The sequence below is a fragment of the Papaver somniferum genome, chromosome 8 (genome assembly GCF_003573695.1).
Source record: "Papaver somniferum cultivar HN1 chromosome 8, ASM357369v1, whole genome shotgun sequence".
Taxonomy (NCBI): domain Eukaryota; kingdom Viridiplantae; phylum Streptophyta; class Magnoliopsida; order Ranunculales; family Papaveraceae; genus Papaver; species Papaver somniferum.
The window spans coordinates 138,264,306-138,286,725 of NC_039365.1; the positions used below are offsets into that span (position 1 = coordinate 138,264,306).

The following is a 22,420-nucleotide window of genomic DNA, read 5'->3' on the forward strand; positions in this document are numbered from 1 at the left end:
CATCTTCCCCTTTTTCAACTTCCATTGGCACCATCTTAATCCCATAAAATAGAAACAAATCCTCAGGTTCACTCTTTACTGCCACTTGCTTGTTCTTCTTGGTAGTATCAAACATGAAATAATGTCCCCCTGAGTCACAAATTTCATGGCGGTACTGTCTCACAATTTTTAGAATTGAGTTTGGGTTCTTAGTCCATATATCGTCTCTCTTTTTACTTGTATCTTTCTCATCTTTCCGGTATGCTTTTTTGTGGACAAAGATATCTACAACAGGCCAGAATGGTCCTTCTTTTTGCTTCTCTAGTTGATAATTGGTGAACCATATTTTTTCTCCTCTTTTTGTTCATCTTCATCAAGGGTTCTATTCACAAAGTCACTGAAGGCATGGAAACTTGACCTATATGGTTTGTTGGTATCTACGATAATGAACCAAGAAGAATAATACATTCATTATACTCATACAAGTACAAATCATATCACTGTACGCATAAATAGGACCATATAATACAGGTGTATAGCTGTGTACACTCCTACAGAAAACTAACTAAAGCAACATTTGGACACACCAACAACAAATCTCATGGAAATCACAAAAAAGTAGATAGAACTGTAAAAGAAGGCCTGCAACAGCATGGCGGTGTACACATCTCTACACACCAACAACAAATCTTATGAAAATTGCAAAAAAAAAAATAGATAGAACCGTAAAAGAAGGTCTGCAACAACATGGTGGTGTACACATCTCTACACACTAACAACAAATCTCATGAAAATTGCAAGAAAATAGATAGAACTGTAAAAGAAGGCCTGCAACAGCATGGCGGTGTACACATCTCTACACACCAACAACAAATCTCATGAAAATCACAAAAAAAATGGATAGAACTGTAAAAGAAGGCCTGCAATAGCATGGCGGTGTACACATCTCTACACATCAACAACAAATCTCATGAAAATGGCAAGAAAATAGATAGAACTGTAAAAGAAGGCCTGCAACAGCATGGCAGTGTACACATCTCTACACACCAACAACAAGAGATGGACAACAGTCTGAAAACACACACATCAGAACATATAAACATGATATAGCATGCCGGTGTACAGATTTGTACACTAGTAAAACACAATAGATGGACAAGAGTTTGAAGTAGCATTACCTTTTTTTGGAACTGCTGCAGATTTTGATTTCTTCCTAGGTGGTGGTGATTTTGAAGTATCTTCTTGTACAATTGATGTTGAAATTGCTGTGGATTTTGATTTCTTCTTAGGTTGTGGTGATTTTGAAGTATCTTTTTGTACAGTTGATGTTGAAATTGCGGTAGATTTTGATTTGTTCTTAGGTGGTGGTTATTTTGAAGTATCTTCTTGTACAATTGATGTTGAAATTGCTGCAGATTTTGATCTCGTCTTCCGTCCTTGTGATTTTGAAGTATCTTCTTCAACTGTTGTTGGTGTATCAGAAGATTCTTCTGTTGATTTTCGCTTTGCAACTGGTTTTTTAGCACTCACCATTATGTTACTGCTACTGTATTCATCTATTCTGCGAAGATTTAAGGTTTGATTTTGAAGCTTTAGGTTTCGATTTTGGATTTTAGGTTGAAGTTCTCTCTTGGTGTTCTTTTCTCTGAGTTTTTTTATCTTCTCTCTTCTGCTAAATGAATTACTAACATTTTCGTTTTTTTTTTTTTTCAGTTTTTAATTTCAGTTTTCTTTTTCGAACCAACGTGTCTCTTCCACATTAACTGTGTCAGTTACAAAACAGTTCCAATTCGTTGCACGTGCGTTTTATGAGACGCGTGCGAAGGATAACAACATCTTTACACATTTTCAAATTAACTTTGGACCAATCTGTTCCTAGTCGGATCAGGGTGGACTAATCCGCACTTTTGAGGGAGATTTTGGACTGACCGTTTATTCCCATAATTTATATCCCCCAATTAGTTTTTATATCCCCAATTGCGCGTTAAGAAAAGGCTTCGGTACCATAGCCCCTTTGCATACATCACTTCCCCGTTCCATTTCCCTCAACGCTTCTCAGTAACTTTTGTCTCGACCGAGTCAACTCGGTCTATAGCAACCTGATATAAGAACAACAGTCTATCAAAGAACATTGAGAAGAAAAAAGGAAATAGGGATTTTGGTTTTGTGGCAACTAAAGCAGAAATAACAAATCCATCACAGAAGAGAGAGAGAGAGAGAGAGAGAGAGAGAGAGGAGATGGAAGTAGAAGGATCATCAAAGAAGATGATTGCCACACAAGAAGAGATGGTACAAGCTAAGGTTCCATTAGCTTACAGAGATCAATGTGCACATCTTTTAATCCCACTCAACAAATGTAGACAATCTGACTTTTATCTTCCATGGAAATGTGAAGATGAACGTCATGTCTATGAGAAGTGTGAGTATGAACTTGTCATGGAGAGATTATTGAAGATGCAAAAGATTCGTGAACAAGAAGACAAGATTAAGCAGCAGAAAAAACAAGGAATCCCTCTCATTCCTAATACTGCAAATGTTTGATCGGATCAGGTTAATTTTCCTTTCTTTTGTTCCTTTAATTTCATTATCTGTTGGTTAGTAGACTTTTTATTATCTTTTTTACCATTTTAGGGTTTCTGGAGTACTCTATTTGATCTGATGAAATTGATGTGATTAGATTTGTAGGTTTTGTAATAATTCTATGGTCTCTTTGTTATCATCTTAATAGGGTTTCTAGACCTTTAATTTGTCTTTTTATTATAGTGCAGCTATTGATAGTCTTCAAATGGGGGACCTGGAATTTCTTAATTTTTTTTATCAGAATGATGTTATGAAAACCTATTGGATGGTCATCGTTGTGATTATATTGAAAACATTTTAGACTCCTGTTATGATTACAAATTTCAAGACTAGTAGGAAACTAATCTTTTTAATGACTATGTTTTCTGTTTTAGGTAGACAACTGATACCATTGGTTGAGACATATCTAATGACTGATTGACTTCATTTAGTTTACCTATCTTTTGTGAGAGGAGGATACATACTACAAGGTAGTATTCTTGTTGTATTAATGAGATTTTGAAAGATTACTTCGAGCTTAGAGTTTGTATCCAGGTCCAAATAGGAATGATAAGGAAACCTCGTTAGCATGGTGGTTACTCACTGTCGCTCATTTTTTGAGACGTTCGATGGATCCAACTCTGCTCTTTCCTTACCTTTAGAAAGCTGGTTTTAAATTTTTAATCTTAAAAAACCTGTGTTCATTATACCATGATGATCTGGAGACTGAATATGAATTTATCTGACTTTTATCTTCTAATGAAAGTTTATCTATGTTATTTGAATAACCAAATTATAAGCTTAAACTTAATCTTAAATCATTAAGTAAAATCTGAGTTAACCAAACAACTATTGTGAATCACATCTATAAAAGGAGGGAAGATATCATCAGCCATATTTTAGGGTTCCGTAGTTCTTGAAAATAGCTTAACTTGTTTAATAGGTCTGTATTCTGATATCCCGTACGACCATGGTCCATTGACACCGTACAGATGCAAACTTTATAGAATGCATATCTGCTTGACTTATCTCTTGGTTTGATCATTATGTGATTGCCTACAGACTCTTAGATATGTTGAATTTTCTGTAGTACTCTTTAACTTTTTTCACCACTAGCTGTTGCTTGAGTGAAAATAGGTAGTGATGAAATAATCTGTAAAATAACATTAATATTTCCAGTATAAGTTATAACCTTTTTGCTGTAATCTCTATTAATTTTAACCGTACAACATCTACTGAGTCACACAGATAGGTTTTGGTGTCACGTGTTACAAGATTGCTATACAAGTTCCCGGGTAGAGAAAACAGCGGTCTTTCTAGGATAAAACAGAAACCCTAACTTAGCATGGTTTACATATTGCGTAGAAGTAAGGAAAAACGATCTCCTTAAGGCCTGCACTTTAGAGCCTGTAAAGATTCGTGTTGGAAAATGGTAAACAGTGACTACCATTTGTGTGTTCCCCTAGTTCCCACCGTTGAGGAAGAAGAGAGAGTTGGAAGTAGGATGGATAAACATTTGACCTGTGCAACAATGACACGGACTCAGAAACCGGTGTTGTGGGCCGATTAGGTAGGTTTGGTTGAGTTACGATTGGGTGGTTTGGCTTAAGCTTCTAGGTTTAAACTAGGGTATAACTTTTGGCAGTCTTACCTTTACAAGAAAAACGATTCTGGAAGCAGGCAATAAAAATCATAGCCAAAATACGGCTATGAAACCCCAGGAAACAGGATGGTACTTTGGTTTCTTATATCTTTCTTCGTTGTGAAATACATCCGTCTACTTTCTGTCTTCAATTGTGAACCCTTAAATGCCGTGAAAAGTTTAGCATAGCCTGAGAACACCCCATCTTGTTAAACAGGTTCCACTCATATTAGGGACCCGGTCTACTATTGGTCGAAGTACCAACTCATATTAATTGTCTAGAACTTTGAAAGTATAGGCTGCGCAAATAATAAAAGTGTATCTAGACTGCGAGGGGAGGCTTCAGGGGTCGGGACAGTAAATGAGAAACTGTGGAAGTAGTGTAGTTGCGCAGATCCACCAATCAAAGGGCCTTCGGGTTCTCAGCCGTTTGTTACCGTAGAGACAAAGCCCAAATTCACAAGAGCGCAGTGAATTGCTTCTAACCATAAGCCGTGGAACCCAGAACTAAGAGTTGTGCTGGAATACGACATCTTAACTAATCCTTCTAAAGCCATATGCTTTTGGACACGAAAAGAACCCGATAAAGAAGCTTTACTTGGTGACTATGGTTTGTCTTGGGGTTTTGGTTTTCTTAATTTTTAAGGTATCTGAACTAGTGCTATTGATGAATCGTTGTCTAGGAAGGAGTTAGTCAGTTAGCTGTAACGAATTCACCATGGCACCTTTTATTTGAACTCTTTAATTGTACATTAATATGCATTACTGGAAAGTATTGTTCACGGCCTTTAGTAATCAGTGTCTCACGCCGCTGCTTTCATTTTTATATATATAACAATTGGACGAGAAATGGAATACCATGAACTGGTTGAAGTCTATTTTCCCTCGATGCTTCTTGCTTTTTCTTCTTTAATCTTTTTTCTTGTACTGGTGTCAATGCCCAACATTGGTGTAGACTGCAGAGTGTCTGACACGACGATGACATTACAAAAAAATTGGTGGACCGCCATTTTGAAGAAACAACAAGCTTTAAGTAAATGTAGAATTAGCTAAGGTTCAGAGGTTGTTGTCTTTGAGATATGGGCTTAGCGGCTCAAAAAGGATGGTTTGAGTATTCTTTCGCCTTTTACTAAAGAATACTGTGCGCTTGCCGTTTATAAGCGGCATACACTTATTTTTGTAGGGTTTCTCTTTTTCAAGAGGAACCCAAAAGAATAAAAGAACTTGCTGGAAGCAAGGAAGAAAAATTGGTCGAAATGACTGACATTTTTCTAAAATATTTCAGTTTCTAATTTATACACTTACTAGAAGTCCGAAATGAAATATTACTTACGATTTCGTTTTGTGTTCATCTCTATTAAAAGAACAAGTATTTCTTAGGTATGAACTAATATTACATGCCAAGCATTTCTTTTGTCCCATTAATTTCATAGTTGCCATGTCAGCCATTTTCTTACCCTTGTCAGGCACCCCCATATTGGATATCGGTAGTTGTGCTCGTATTATCCGTCCTTTATTTGCTCAAAGAACTTGTAATTTTCCAAACACAACAAAAAGCCATAGGTGGTGTAGGAAGGGATGGAGTAACAATCAGGAAAAAAAAGTTCTAGAAAATTACAGGAAACTTATCATCTTTACGATGTGTTTACTAAAACTTAAAGTAGCGTTGCTAGATATGGTTCCTGTTGTGACATATTAAAACAGTACAAGTGAGATCTGATTAGTGCAGGTCCATCTCTGCAGAAGGTATTCCAAGCAGTTGAAAAAACATCTGATTAAACATATTGGAACTGGAAAAGGTTTCCCATTGGAAAGTTGTAGAAGTTTGGTACTGTTAATCAATGGGTCAGTGACTACTGAAATTAATTGCCTAATTGCTTCTCGAGTTTTGTTCACTTTTTGACTTGTTAGGTGTCTTGCCAATCAATATATGTGTACATCAGCACTAGGTTTATTCAAACTGGAACCTGTGTTATGCATAGTTACTTTTTTATTGTAATTTAAAGTTGTGAGCTTCTCGGGTTTTTCTTTTTTGCCGACGGAAGGATTCTCAAAGTTCAAAAGCTTTCCTAATATATATTATGTAATTAACCAACCGTGGCTGGCTAAGTGATGAGTTCTAGTGAAGTTTTAACTTGCATATAATTATAACCATGTTTGTACACTGTAGTTCGATGTTTATTCTAGTTTTGTCACTCTCAGAGATTTCTGCATCGCTAATAAAGTAGTTCCTATTCTTAACAGGAAACCTGCGATATTACTGCTGCTGAAATTGGAGAGATCCTCATGTGTTTGTTTGTAACCAAAAGGTTTGAAGCTGTTAGTATTCGTACAATGACAATGTTCTTCTGTTTATCATTTGACTTCAGACTATTTAGTTTCATCAGTTGGAATAAGTAAACTCATTAGCCAGGAATATCATGTTCTGGAATCAGTTTTCTTAAATAACAAGCTTCTATTAAGAATCATGTGGTGTTTAAAATTTGTTGTCCCAACAATGTCTTTTGCCTCTTTGATTGATTTGGTTAGCTGAACCGGACTTCAGAGCCTTACCTGGAACCTTGTGATGCTGTTTCAGTTACCAATTGTGAATGTCTTGTCTTTTTTTCTTTTCTTTTCTTTTCTTGATCGATTGAATGTCTTATCTTTATAGCCGATTTTTGTATGCTATTCACAGAGTAGAAAAGTCTAACATAAATAGGGGAAATTGAGTCATGTACCATATCTTATCTTCGCTGCAGTTAGCTCCAGTGAAGTTAACATGGTATGTGTACGTTACTGCATAGTGTGATTAGATAGTGGTCTCAATAGTGACAGTGCCACCACATCCAGTAATTTGCTTCCAGACAGCTGATCTGTGGTCATGCAATATCAAGTGAATTGTGTTCGAGCACAGGTTGTTCAACGCATGGAGAGTGCTGGAATATTTAAGGTCACTTCTGGCAGCTCACCTACTTACCTAATCTTTCCCTTCCATGCTAAATCGAGCCATCAGCTCATCTTTATGGATTGTTCAGTTACCAGCTAAAGTCATAAATGTCGAATGTTCTTGACTGTTCAACCTTCACTGATATATCATGCTTTGCTACGTTGGTAATACATGTGAAAGGATTAAGCGAATGGTGTGAGTCAGTAAGCCATGCTTTTTCTTAAACATGACACCAATAAGCCATGCCTTTCTTAAACATGATGACACCAATGAAGAAGTTTTCGCTGTATCTGAAGTATCGAAGTGTTTAAACTTTTGCCGAAGGAAAACAAAACAGTCTTAAAACTGTGAAAGGTGGTATCCCTCGTCGATCCAAGCAAGCAAGTCAGCCAGTAATGTTGCTGATGCACGTCAAGGAGCCAACAAAATGTGAAATAAAATAAACCGCATTAGAAGAAAGAAAAAATGATAAAAAGGTCTCCCAATTAAAAGTGATCCTACCTACTATGTTTAGTATGATAAATGTCAAAAGCACAGACCCCTCCATAGACATTCTCTAAACCGAGTCTAGTCTAGGGAATGAAGAGTGAGACCCCTACGGAAAAGTAGTACTCCAAATTTTCATGATTCCATCTACCAGAGGATGAGAATTCTAATTACAGCTCATTAAGATTATGCCTGATACGCTAACATTGGTGGGTTCTTGGGAAAACGATGTCAACCAATGACTGAATGTCATGTTTGGCAATGAGTTGCGTTTTCGGAAGGCAGCATTACCAGAGGGGGTTGGGAAGATGTCTACCGCTTTTGGACATCATGCTCAATTCCAAAGGAGCCGAGTTCATGAGCCACTCCGTTCTCTCTTCTCTTCGTAAACATGTATGTAACTGAATCGATGCCACTAGTTGCATGTTTTGATTCTTCAATTAGTCTGGAAATCTTTACACTGCTGGGTGCTAACTTCAGTGCCTGCAGAAAACCTTTGAATTCAAGGGAACTGATTGAAATGAAATTTGAGTGGCAGCAGTAGTGAATCCATTGTGATCCCGGGCAGGCTGGCAGCAGAGGATTGACCAGGATTATGGCTACTAGTACAGAAATATATCATCACTAAATTTTTGGTGAGTACATAATATTCAATGAAAATTCCATTCACTGAAATCCTGTTCCAATTTTGAAAAGTAAAAAAGATGAGTGTTGTTTTCAGGAAAAAGGAAAAACAAAGAAAAGATAAAAAAAAGTCTTATATGAACTGTGGAAACGCACATGTGCTACTCTAATTTGATAATATAATTCATTGAGAGCCCCATTGTTGAGTGAAAATAAAACAATTAGAAGTTGAAAGAAACTTGGAAGTTGTCAAATATTCTCGCCTTTAATCAAAACCCTCTTTTGGGTGAAGATAATGTGTCCCCATATATGTAGAATACCTCTAAAATATAATGGAAAATGTGCTTGATATTATATGCAAGTAATGATATTCATATGATTATAAGGTATGGGTGTCGGGATCTTTGACTTAAACTGAAATATTTAATCAAAACTAAAGAGAAATCACTACCTTTCTATGTCCTCATCCATTTTCTCAAGGCCATTCTCTCTAAAATACATCGATAATTGTTTTATTAAGGTGGCACATGCAGCTAACATGAGGAATCTAGATCCTTGGATCTCATAATTGATTTCTTGGATATGTTCTTAAGAGTCAAAGGCAATGAAAAATATTTTTCTCATATCTCGTTCTATACAAGTCAAAAAGATACAAGAGAAGGTATCAAATTGTCTCTGTCGTACAGTTTGATGTTGCCACCGATTTATCCCCCATGCACATCTCCTGCCAAATTATCAAAGTCCCCCCTGGAAAAGGAATTTTCATTCATTCCCACGAGATTACAGAATCTTTCGGCAGCTCCATTTGTTCATTTTACTCCCACCATGGGCTCAACAAACTTGAAAAATAGATGGAGAAACCAATAAAATTGAGGGTTTGTTGAGTGCGGCTGTAGATTAGGCACGCGCTTGATCAAGAACCGCGCGGCGGAACAAGATACGCTGGCTTGTTATCCAAAAACGCTGGTGTTGGATCCAAAACTGTCAGTTTTTCTTACAAATGCCAGCGTGTGAACAAAACCGCAAAAGGCTAATTCCAGACGGCTGAAAAATCTTGTCATTCAACGGCTAGAATTCCGAGTTCTATAAATACTACTACTCATTTCAACTCCAAATTCACACATTCTAAATCTCTTCACTCTCAAATCATCTACAAAAATGCCTCACAGAGTTCGTGGTGTTAGATTCACTCAACAAGAGGATTTAGCTATTTGTAGAGCCTTTGTTTTTCACACAAAAGATGTTGTCGATAAGAATGTAGCTGAATCGACGTTGTGTTTCTGGGAGAAATTTTATAGAATATTCGCCGCTGAAACGAGAAACATTTATGGGCGTGAATTTCACGGATTGTCGCATCGTTTTAGTGTAATTAGTCGTCATGTATCGGAACTCCTAGGTGTACTAGTGCACAATCACAAAAATAAACTCAACGGTGAAGCTGTACATGAAGTGGAGTCCAGAACACTAGTGATGTGGGAAGTATCTCACAACGGACCTTTCGCCTTCCAAGCTTATTTTAACATTCTTAGGGTGCTCAACAGATTCGATCCCTACATCACCTTAGCAATTCCACCACCCGACAATTAAACGAGGACGAGAATTGACGCCTATGTAGTAGTTGTTTTTGTTAGAGCATTGCTCGGTCGAACTCACAAGTGTTTCTATATCAAGCTTGTTGTCAAATTTAGTTGTCAAAACTATGTCTTGATTTCTAGTCTACAACTAGTTAAGTCTCGATCTAGGATAGAGGTAGTTAAGAAACGAACCAGTCATCATTTGTGTTCTACCGTTTGAATGCGAAGATCAACCGAAGCTTTTGGATAACGTCATCAACAAAAGGTAAGTGAAGACTGAACCACCTATTTCTCAAGTTATATTCACCTTTCCATCATTGAGATGATTGTCGCATAACTAATTAGACTAGCTTGCATAGACAAGAATTTCGAGTCGATAACTATTTAGTTTATGAATTTCTCGAAATATAATGACTAAGCTTCCATTTGTTCATATACTTGATCAATTTCGGTGGAGAACAACTTATTGTTCGGAACCAAATCATGATTAAGGTTATCATTCGAAAATATCCTGGAATAGTGATATGTGTCATTGATGTTATTCGGGAATGATTTGAATTGATTTAGAGAAATATAGAACTACTATATTCGAAATACAAGACAGTGTTATCAATCTTACAAACTGAGATAATTGTTAAATGTCTGAAGTTGTATTATGTATTCGTACACGTAGTGGACCAGCTATATATCGACTTACAAATTTGTGTGATACGCATACTCGTATGCACATCATGGGAAAATATGTTTGTTTCGTGATCCGGATAATTATGTATATTCATATAGAAACCATTTTGGAACTGTTGTAAGGGAACCGGGTTTAAGTATCCAAACTGGTATGCGAACCAATACACTTCTATGTTCTAGAACCAGTTTAGTACCGAAACCGATATGCAAACTAAAAAGTTTCTATGAACTCCAGAACCGGTAAAGTCTTAAGGTTTCCAAACCGGTTTACAAATTGAAAAGTTTTGTAAACTCCGGAACTCAGTTTTGCACCTAAGTTTGCAAACAAGTACGTGAACTGAAAATTTGTGTCAACTCCGGAACTCGGTTTTTCTCATAGGTTTGCAAACCAGTTCGCAAACCGGTTCGCGTACCACGACTCAGTCGATTCACGAACGACTCATGTATTTGTACTTTGTGCATTTACAAACTATGTTGATTTTGTTCAAATGCTATTAAATTATTTTACGAGATGATCTGCATTTTATCAATTATCTAATTAACACTAGACTTATTTGATCACATAATTGTGACTCAAGATTAATGTGTCCGTGTTCATGGAAATGAGTGTTAAGCTTTTAAGTTCAAACCGGCTAGTTTCGGCTAACCATGTTGAACATAGTCTTTGTACACGGTTTGGTTACGGTTTACCTAACCAGAGTGTATATCTTGTTTATGTGAATAAGATTTTAAGCTTTCATCTAACGGTGAATATTGTTTGCTTAGTTCCAAAGATATCTTAGCTTAAACCTAAAGCAAACGTATACTTTGAAGTCTATATAAGGGGAAATCTTGGCAACTGGGATATTTGAATCATGATACTAATTTTTGGTGTGTCCTTGTTGTATCTAGAGTCGTCCTATCCAGAAACCCTTTTAGGATTTTGCGACTATCAAAGACTTCATAGGGATTCGTGAAGCCAGGTCCAGTTATCTTTTATCTTGATAACTTGTGTATCCGGATCTTGTTCGATTGTTGATTTATCACTTGAACAAGATAAATAGAAATCATAAAGTTCTCTTCGTCTCAACTTTGTGATTCCACAAGTTTTATACTTGTGAGGTGAATAATAATTTAGGCTGCACTTGTGGTTGCATAAGTTCGAATTTTGAGGATAGCCAGACTTTTGTCAAGTTGTTATTAATTTTCATCACCTGGATCTTACGTTTGATATGATCATCCATTTCGATCGTAAATCAGGAAATCAATTACATATGCTTAATCTGCGAGAGGCATATTTGGTTTAAAGTCTTCAATTAAGTTGAAGAAACTCTTAGTTGGTGTGACGTCATCTAAGGGAATCAATTGCTCGGAGTCCTGTTAGGATTCAAGAGGCGTAAAGAGTGTGACTGCACCTGAATCAGTGGGAGACTGATTTCAGGCTCAACTACATTCCAGACCGAAGTTAATCTGGAGCAGACTAGTGTCTGTAGCGGATTAATACAGTTTGGTGTTCAGTTTGGACTAGGTCCCGGGTTTTTTTTTTGCATTTACCGTTTCCTATTAACAAAATTTCTGGTGTCTGTGTTATTTCCTTTTCCGCGTTATATTGTTTATCTTTATAATTAAAATATCACAGGTTGTGTGTTGATCAATCAGAGTAAATACATCCTACCTAGTTTGTTGGATACGACTTGATTGATCCTTGGAAATTGGTCTTTGGTACCGTCCAAGAACTTTCTTTGTGATTAGGTTCATAGATTCAATTCTGTAAACGTTATAATCACAAGAGAGGTAAAGATATAACTCTCGACACTTTCCTAGATTGAGTTTTAACTCTCTGAGTTGTGTTGAGTTTGTCCATCCATATTGCCTAAGAAGAAGTTGATGGTGTATTTTGGTACCCCCAGTGTTTTCAACTTTAATCTAATGTATTTCCTTTATTCACATGTATGATGTGGTTGTTTAATCGAATGTAATATGTTTTTATTTCTAAGAAAGGTTTAAATTAGTTATGATATTGATGGTGCAAATGTGAAGACATCCACATGTTTGGTTTACATAATCATAACACAGCATAAACACCAAACTAAATAACATAATATCATAGTGAATCGATTTGTTCCTCAACTGTAATCATCCCACTCCACTAAAAAACACCTAGGACATTTCCAGTTCCATCTGTGTCTTCTTCAGTAGAAGTGCACAAATGCATAAAACTCCTGCAACCGGGCTTTGAGTATCCACTGATTCTATTTAGACGATGTTTGTATTCGTGATCTCCATCTCCACAATGCTCGCAGTGTAATAACTTCTTCTTCATTGGCTTTAAGTTTGAAGTTTTTGCAGAGTGTTCCAAACTTTTCTTCTTCTTCTTTAACCTTCAAAGCATCATCTAGCATATGTGGTTCCGTTGTACAGTTGGGATCTTGACATTACAAATATTTGAGCTTTTCCGGTTGTGATTCAATCACCACTCTGATGCGTGAACAACCTTCCCGCGGACACTTTGAATACATCCTAGAGCATTGCATAAGACTGTGGTTATCCATGAAACATAATGTACAAACCTCTTTTGCTTCGACACATAATATTTGTTTCGTTTTTCTTTTAGAAAACATGGTGGATGTTGTTGGATAAGAAAGAAATCTGTTGGTTTGGTTAAGAATCAAACCTAGTGTTGTATTTATAACAGAAAAAAATAGTCGCTGGTAATTCAAACTGGCGGTCATCGTAAAGCCGCGCGGTTTTACTTTGACTGCCAACAACTTGATTTTCTTTCTCACCTTATAAATTCTATTATTTCCATCTCAAAATTCACATCTTCTTCTTTCTTTCTAACTCTTAATCTCTCTCACTCTGTAGAGATGTCTACTAAAATTCGTGGTCCCAAGTTTACTGAAGAAGAGGATTTAACTATATGCAAAGCATATTTTTTCATAGGGTAATCGTTGGTATGGGCTATCAAGATAGTTCTTTCTAGGAGAACATTTTTAGAATGTTCGTATCACTGACGGGGAACCCGGAAAACCGAGATGCTCGTCCATTGAAGATGGTGGTAATTTATAGAGGGAAAAAATGCTCATTTTTTACATTTGAGAAACTAGCCGTTGGCAGTTGTACGTCACGCGCCATAAAGTTGAGATCGAGCTCCAGTTTTTCATCCTACGCCAGCGTGTTAAGTTGACTCGCGCGTTTGATGATCCGCCGCCCGCTACTTTTACCATAGTGCAAAATTCAGTTTGACCATCCACCTGGCTCTACAGATTTTGCAATTTATACATTACCATAGGAATTTCTCTTAGGTGTGGGATTTGGTTTGTTTGGAAGGCTTGGACAGACCACACATGAGTTAGAAATCTTTTGATCAGATTGTCTATCAAATTTGTGGAACTCGGGGCAATTCCTATGTCAATTTCCAAATAAATTTATTTGTACATCCAGGTGGATGGGAAAATAGGTTTTTCCATTATGGTAAATACACTGGGTGGACTAAAATAAGACGCGTGGATTTAACACATCGGTTAATTCGCTCGCTTGCAAACATAATCCGCTAGCGGGTTTTCTTAGACCGCGAACGACTACTTTTTAACGGTCACCGGAACGGCTAGTTTCTTTACCCCAATAAATACCATTCGATCTTGATCTCCCAAATTCATAACCATCTTTCATCCAACCAATCTTTTCGCAATTTCAATCACTTTCAATTTTCAACCATGCATCCTGAATTTGGTTCTTCATAGGGTGATATGGAGATGGAATGATGGATGAAACCTTGTACGAAGAAGAGGAAGAAATGTATATTGAGATTTTATGTCAATGGATGAAGACGCAATTCAAGATAGAAGGAGGCAAAATTTTATGTTGCAACTACAATCAGGGATAATACCAAAACCTTTAGAGCCACATGAAGTTACAAAAAGATGATGGACGTGGCGAGATCGACATCATTTACCGCGAAAAGATGATACATGATTATTTTAATCATGGATATGTCTATTCCGATGAGGATTTTCAGCGTCGATTCTGCATGGGCCGCAACTTGACGCAAAGGATTATTGTAAAGCTTTGTCAGGTATAACCTTTATTCAATTATCAGTTTGATGCATGACATGTATGAGGATTTAGTCCTGAGAAAAAGGTCACTTCCACCCTCCGTATACTATGTTATGGGTTACCAGCGGATTCCACAGATGCGTACATCCATATGGAAAAAACAACCGCATTTAGGCATCTCAAATTGTTTTGCGAAACAATAGTCGAGCATTTTGGTCCAACTTTTTTAAGAAATCCTACTCAGTAGCATGCTATAAAAATCACTGCCGAAAACACCAAGAGGGGTTGGCCATGAATGCTAGGTAGTCTTGACTGCATGCACTGGACGTCGCATGTGTGTACGGTTGAATGTGCAGGTCAATATAACGGTCATTATCCAAAACCAACTGTAATTTTGGAAGCGTCGGCTACTTATGATTGTTGGTTCTGGCATGTTTTTTTTGGACTCCCGGGTTCTATGTCAACGTTTTGCATAAGTCACTATTGTTTGAAGATCTTAAGCATGGGACCGCGCCGCAGTGTAATTTCACCATCAACGGTCATGACTACACTCAGAGATATTATCTTGCGGACGCGATCTATCCAGAATGGTCAACTTTGGTTCAAGCTTATAGTCAGGCGGGCTTGGACCAACGATTATATGAAGTATTTTAACACCCAACAAATGGCTATGAGAAAGGATGTTGAACGCGTTTTTGCATACTGAAAAGGAAGTTCGCCATTATAGCTGGGCCGGAACTTTTTTTTTTTATCTTCAAGAAATGAAAAAAAAATAATGCTAACTTACATTATTCTCCATAACATGGTCATTGAGGATACCAGACGTGACCCAACCTGGACTAGTTTTTCAGAAGAAGATTTGAGGCCGATCGAGGCTTGTGGTGTAGCATGGCCGTCCGAGAAGAGAATATATACTTGCCACCGACAAAATCCAAAATCGGAGCATCTATGGAGTATGGACAACTAAGGGAAGATCTAACTAAGCATATTTGGTTTATAAAAGGAGCAAGAACCGATGCACGGGGGAGTCAAAACCAGGGTGGCCGAGGCCGGGTCAGATATATGTTGTTTTTCAATTTCATGTTCTTTATTTTAATTAGATATAACACAATGAGGCTATTTAAATTAATTAATAAGTTAAGGAAATAAAAATTAAAATTAGTTACATCTAACTAATCAAGGCAGTATTCATCTTTTCTTTCATGGTATCATCGACATCAGTATCGGCATCGTCTTCCTAATTCTCATTCTCATACTGGACAGGTTGTTCAGGGACTTATTGTTCCGCCTTATCCATTTCCCTAGTTCATATAACAAGTTTTCGTGGATTCATTGTTGAAGCGTTCAAGTAAAGTAGCTTTTTCATATTAGAATCCATGTAGTGTTGTTGGTTCATTACATAAGTCAATATAGATGGGACGATCTATCTCTTCAAATCCCAACTTATAACATTCATCAGTCGAGAAAGTGGAACTAAAGAGCGACGGAGACCTCAACGAAGTGTTGCGAAAGACGAATTTTTCGAAGTTGCCTTATCGCAACCATGGTCCTTGCTTCTATCTTGTTCTACCTTCAGCTCGAATTCCTTGTGCTCAGAATAGTTGAACTCGTTTGAACCTTCTTATGCTTCTCTTTGGGCTGCGTCTTTGGATGTTTTTCCAGCTTTCTGACCTCGTCCTATGCTTCTCTTTACATTGGTGTTAACCTCCAGATTTGAGTTGTATTATTCCTGACTACCTGGAGACCCAACATATGGAGATCCATTTCCTTCCGGTGAGGAAGCAGGCCCACCATTTTGAAAATCCCGCGAGATTGGACCATGTGGTAATCTTGTGGGCACTTGGTTACCTTCTAAGAAGTATGGATTAAACTTGTTAACCACCTTCAGAAAGTTGTAACAAAATTCATGTTGGAAACCAGTTTTGTGGGATCTTTGTCACTCTTCGCGACATTTTCGTTCTACATCCGATTCATTTTCACCACTTCTTTTGGAGTGCCGCATTTGCATGATTAAAGTTGCATATTCACTAACGTCTTTGCTAATTGCATGATAACGATGAGATAACCCGTCGGCATCACGATGATTGATGTTACCGGTTTCTTTACAAAATCTCTGGAAAAAAATTTCCATAAAAAGTATTATTTTCTTGTGAGCAACCATTGATTTGATCTAACCTAAATAATACATAATTTCTACAAATTGATTTGTCTTCATCCATCGTATGTATACTTGACACTACGAATTCTAGTAGCTCTTGTTTGGGATTGTTGCATATATTATTGGTGTTATTGCGAGGGGGATGCCATATTTGTTAGAAAAATGGATTATTGGATATTTTTTTTTGATAGATTGAGATGGTAGGAGTAGTTATGTGTGAAAAATAAGAAAAAAATGGTATTGAGATGATATGAAATTGAGAAATTTAGAGGTAAAGGTATAAAAGGTGTGAATTTTAAGTTTGAAATGAGCTGAATTTATAGTGAAAAGAGTAAGAGGTTGGATGGTTGGATTGAGTTATAGCCTTTGGCATTTGATGTTTATCCGCTGGGGGATTATCACAGCCCGTGCAGTTTTGCTTCACCCGCCAGCGTGATTTCTATGTCCGCGCGGTTGAGAATGAGACGCGCGTCTCATGTTGGTCCGAAGTGAACTTAATCTAGAATATAAATGATATGTAAAACACACAAATATGATCCAAATGAATAAGAGTCATACTCAATCTTAATCAGAATTCGATGACCTTAAACTAGACAAGAATTTTTAAGCAACATAATACATATATATATTTCGAATCTATCTTTATTTCATGATAGATCTTTCAAAGTCGACGCTTGGACCACAAAGATCTTTTTGATTTGAAGAAAAGCCTTGCAACAGGATACACAAGAGTACATGGATGAAGTTTTATGTGTTGCTAGTGTTTCCAATATATAGTGATCAATGAAGGCTGGTTTGCTTAAGCAATAAATTTCTTGCAACCCAAGTTAATTCTCAGTTGCCTAAACCAAGTTGTTTCCTAAAATTGTTTCATTGGAAAGGAAAGAGCTTGCAGTGAGATTGTTTTCACGGTCTGTAGTTTTTGTAGACAATTAAATAGACCAAAGTAAATTGTTATAAGAGACCAAAGGAAATTCTTATGACTTTCTAACCAAAGGAATTAACTACGAATAGTAATTCATAAGAGTGCAGAAAATTTGTCTTGAATCCAAAGAAGAATAAATGATCCCAAAGGTATAAACATTATGGGTTTGAATAATTAAGCTTATAGGTCCATGAACTCAGAGTTGAGTTTTTGGAGGAAAGGAGAGAAATATAGAACTTTGACTTTGTAGGTTCGCGAACTCAAACAGTTCAGTTCAGGAACTCAAATGCAAAATAAGTTACAAAAGAATTCAATCCTCAATAGGTTCCCCAACTTAAGAAGACAGGTTCACTAACTTAAATGAAAAAAAGAAGCTTTAGGAGAATATATCTTGTACTAGGTTCGTGAAATCACCCATACATGTTCTTGAATTCACCTGTATAGGTTCGCGAACTCAAACTAAAAATGTTTCAGAAGACTTCTCTTGTACTAGGTTCGGAACTTGCCAACATAGGTTTGCGAACTCAGATGACAATATAGTTGAGGAGAACTCTATCTTCTATAGGTTCACGAACTCACCATAATAGGTTCATGGAATCAAAAGATAAATCTCTACAATATGTTAGTGAATTGACCGTAACACGAACTCAAAGACTTAGTTTTCCTTTGATTTTAAGTTCTATAGGCTTTAGGTTCACAAACTAAATTCTTAGGTTCATGAAGTCAAGTGAATGGAAATCATTGTAGTAAACCAACAAAACCAAATATTATAAATTCAAGAATGAATTTTGCAAGCCTTAAAATTTTCAATGTCACTTTTTCTTCTCTCTCAAGCTTAGTTTTGATTTCTACAAGTAAGTGCTTGGAATTCATAACATTGCTAGAGTTAGCAAGAAGCTAATCCGTGATATGATCTTCTTTGGATTATGATCAATTATGAAATTCCTCTAGTTTTTCTACTGTTGATACATAGATAGAAGGAAATGAGTTCAATAGCAAAATAGATAATCCTCGGTACTTACCTCAATGAAACTTCTTCAAATGATATCTTCATGTAATCTCCAATTCTTCATCCTCCTTGAGTAACTTGGAAAATTATAAGTCTTGCCTATATTATCCAGGCCGAAGTTTACTTTAGTAAGCTAATATTAAGAAAACTTTTTGTCACCTAAAATATGATAACGTACTTGACACACCAAGGTATGTAGGTTCAACCGAGCATTTACTCTAACACTTTTGAAGATTCCTTTCCAAAGCCAAAAGTCAGTGACTTGGTTCAAAGTTGTTATCTAAAAGGCCACTTTTATTTTAGCTTAAGAATAGTTTCTCAAAGAGTATTGGGATAAGCCAACTTAGTTATCATATTTTCGTTCATAATTTTTATATTTCTGAAGCCTAAAACCACAGTCTTTTTTAGGTTTACAGACAATAAACCAAGCTTTTAGATATAATCCTTTTGAGTTATTTTCTTTTTGCTCCAAAAGAGATCTCCTTGGAGGGAAGTAATATTTTTCAAGGTGCGTCGGGGATCCGTAAACAACTATTTTGGTAGACGGGATTAAAGATAGTTTCATCCACAGTTTTGACAAGAACACATCTACTTGCCGATGACAAGTTTTGACTTTTCCAAACTTCAACATACTTGATATATTTTCAACATTGATTTCCAAAAATATGATTTTAGAAGTATTGGTGAACAAAGGAGGCCCAGGGTACCTATCATCATAGATTACATGGGATAAACGAGGTTGTAGGCATGGTGGATTTTGCTAGATAAGTAATTTCATTTTATTTCTGTTTGAGCCACTAATACTCTGACACCTAGCAGAAAGTAGTTTTGTGTAACTAAAAATATTTCCATGATTATAGGTGACTTAGTAGTAACCTAGAATCATTTCTGCTTATTTCTCTAGTCAAATATCTTAAACTATATTTACTCTCCAAGTTTCCATAAATCGTTTAATTTTAGTATTCTGAATCCTCCAAAAAGGTTTTGACTTTCTATCGATAATCACCAACCCTATCTGTTCATGATTGTCATTCATTTTGATTTTCTGAAATGTAAAAATTCTGATTATTATTTTCTAAAATTATTAGGGTGAGAGAAATCCCCGATTTTTGAAAGTTTATCAGTTGGTCGGACCCTTCATTAAAATTAGTAAAAAATTTGAGAAAGTTTTCAGTTTCAGCAAGGTTAGCATTACCAAAAACAAGACAATCATCTGCGAGCATCAAATGATTAATGAATGAAATATCTTTGGTGACTTTCGATACCATAAATCAATCCTTTTTTTACCTAACATAAGGTAGTGGCCAGGATAAAGAGGTAATGGGATAAAGGTATTTTTACTTTGTTGCCTCGTCAATGAGAAGTGTTTCCTGAAGAGCCATTTAAAATACAACAATACTTGTAGTACTTATGCACTGACGAATGAGGTTAAACTAGTCATTCCCAAGACCCGTTTTCCTAAACAACCGTAAAACAAAATCCTATTCGACCTTGTTGAAATCCTTGAATATGTCTATTCTAATCCCCAAATCATTTTTTCCCTTTTTCGATATTCATTGTTCGAATTAATATATGACTTATTAATATATCATCCGAAATTTTTCTATAGGGAACGTAAGGTGACTGGAAAGGAAATATGGTCTTATCCAGTAGAGGTTTCATCCTATTAGATAACAACTTAGATATTATTTAATATGATGTGTTGCATGAGCTTATAGGTTTGAAGTGATTAGCTTCATTAGGAAATTCAGTTTTCGGGATGAGAGAGCTCTTAAGAAGAAAATCCAATCGATATTTTTATTTAACCATCTTAGTAATGCTTATCGAGACAACATCTCTTTTTTTTTTAGATTAAGACAACCGAGAAATCACAAAGCCCCAAGAGAATAAAAGAGAAACATTTTGAAAACAATATCTTTAATTACATCATTCATGGGTAGGGCTGCACATGGGATGGTACAATCCGGGTTTCTTATGAACCCGGTACTCGTACCTGGAGTTGACCGGGTCTTCATATTGAGGATCGGTACATGTACATGTACCTGGACCTGTACTTGTACCGGTTATACAGGTCTGGTTCTAGCCGGTACCGGGTTTTTACCCATACTTCAATTGAACAAAATATCAACCCACAAATTAACCTCAATTTCAATCTATCAAACATTCAAACTCAGTAGAATCCACAAAATTCAAACATTTTCAGGAAACCCAAACATCAGAACCCATGTTACGAAATCAATTAATGGTTCCTAAGAAACTGAGCAGAGATACAATGGAATGATTATTTGCATAGAGACATAAACATAATTAAATAGAAATTGAATAGAGACATAAACAGAATTAAACCCCAAATCCAGCAATCATCTTCAATAACTCCATCTGCATCTTCAGATCGAAACCCAAATTCATTCTTCATCAGATCTAACGTATCTCTCAGCAGCACCACTATATATTCCCCATCTTCTGTAACAAATTAATTTGATGAATAAATTAATCTGCATCTAAACCCAAATCCATCTCAAATAAAACCCTAGCTCAGATTCAATCACGCAATTAAAATAGATTAAACTAAACATTCAATTAATTATGAAGAATCCATAGTTCATCAAACAAATTACCAAAAATCAGATGAGTGATTTACTGATTTACCTTGATTGAGTCATACCTATATCGTTACTTTCATAACCATCTTGATGAAGCTTCAATTGAAAAAGTACTAGCAGAAGTAGAAGAAGAAGATGATGAATTAATGTCCGCTAATAGGTTTCTGGGATTGGGTTTCTTATTCTTCTTTGACAAAGATAGAGATTCAATCTTCATGGGTTGATTTTATCTCCTCTCTGAAAGTAGACTTCAATTGAGAAAAGAAGAAAAAGAGGCAGCAAAGGAAGAACGAGTGAATTGAAGAGTGATATTCGATAGATAAGATGCTCTAAATACCTAGCATCGATTGCTATAAATCACTTATATGGATGGTTATTATACACCGGGTTTCTGGGTCGGTACTGCCGGGAATAGGGTTAGAACCGGTACCTGTACTCGTACCCAACCAGTTCTGAAACCCATTCCTGGTCCCTGTACCGGCTACACCGGTTCCAGTCCGGTTCCGAATTTTTTTTCTTCGGTACAAGTCCGGTACACCGGGTTCTTTGTGCACCCTTATTCATGGATACGTAACTTAAGGATACCTACTGTTATCCTCATAAATCACCAAAGAATGAATTTTAGAGATTAAAACTTCAATTACTTCATGAATTTGAGCTCTATATTCAAGCCAAATACTATTTTCATTATTGATATCACTAATCATATTCCTCAAAGTCATAGCTAACCCATGAAAATAATTAGTGTTCTTATCTTCTAGCTCTAACAATTTAACCCCACTTTTTATTTTCATGAAAGATTCATTTTATGTCATATCATTATTCAGCCTCACATCTTAGCAATTTTAAGATATCTGATTTATTGGTAGTTGATTGATGTTAAAATTTTGAAGGTTAATTTTCGTCTTGTTCAGGTTAATATGAATATTTTCAAATAAATTTTTGTTCCAATCTTTGAACAATAAGTAAGTAGGAGAGAAAATATGATTACTTAACTAAGAATCATTTATGACATCGATACAAGATTTAATATCTAACTGGGTACCAAAATATTTAAAAGGGTACAAAGTTTTTTGGGGTTTTTGTTATTTGATAACCCACTTATAAAGGAAAACTAAAAATAATATGGGGTCAAATTCGCCAAACTTCACAATAAAATGGGGAAAAAATACATACTTGTGTTGCCTTTTGGAGTTATTAACGTGCAACTAAG

At 36.2% G+C, this 22,420-nt stretch overlaps 1 protein-coding gene and 1 pseudogene across 1 annotated transcript; both read left to right on the forward strand.

Moving 5' to 3' along the window:
- The first annotated feature begins 2,096 nt into the window (after nucleotides 1-2,096).
- LOC113303192 (NADH dehydrogenase [ubiquinone] 1 beta subcomplex subunit 7-like) lies at nucleotides 2,097-6,790 on the forward strand. The gene is made up of 2 exons (XM_026552218.1): nucleotides 2,097-2,529; nucleotides 6,425-6,790. Exon 1 carries the CDS (start codon nucleotides 2,218-2,220, stop codon nucleotides 2,518-2,520), a length of 303 nt encoding a protein of 100 aa, XP_026408003.1. The 5' UTR covers nucleotides 2,097-2,217; the 3' UTR covers nucleotides 2,521-2,529; nucleotides 6,425-6,790.
- LOC113307023 lies at nucleotides 5,248-5,386 on the forward strand (annotated as a pseudogene).
- Nucleotides 6,791-22,420: the final 15,630 nt, after the last annotated feature.

Coding starts and splice junctions, on each gene's coding strand:
- LOC113303192 (XM_026552218.1), top strand. CDS start 2,218: ATGGAAGTAGAAGGATCATCAAAGAAGATGATTGCCACACAAGAAGAG.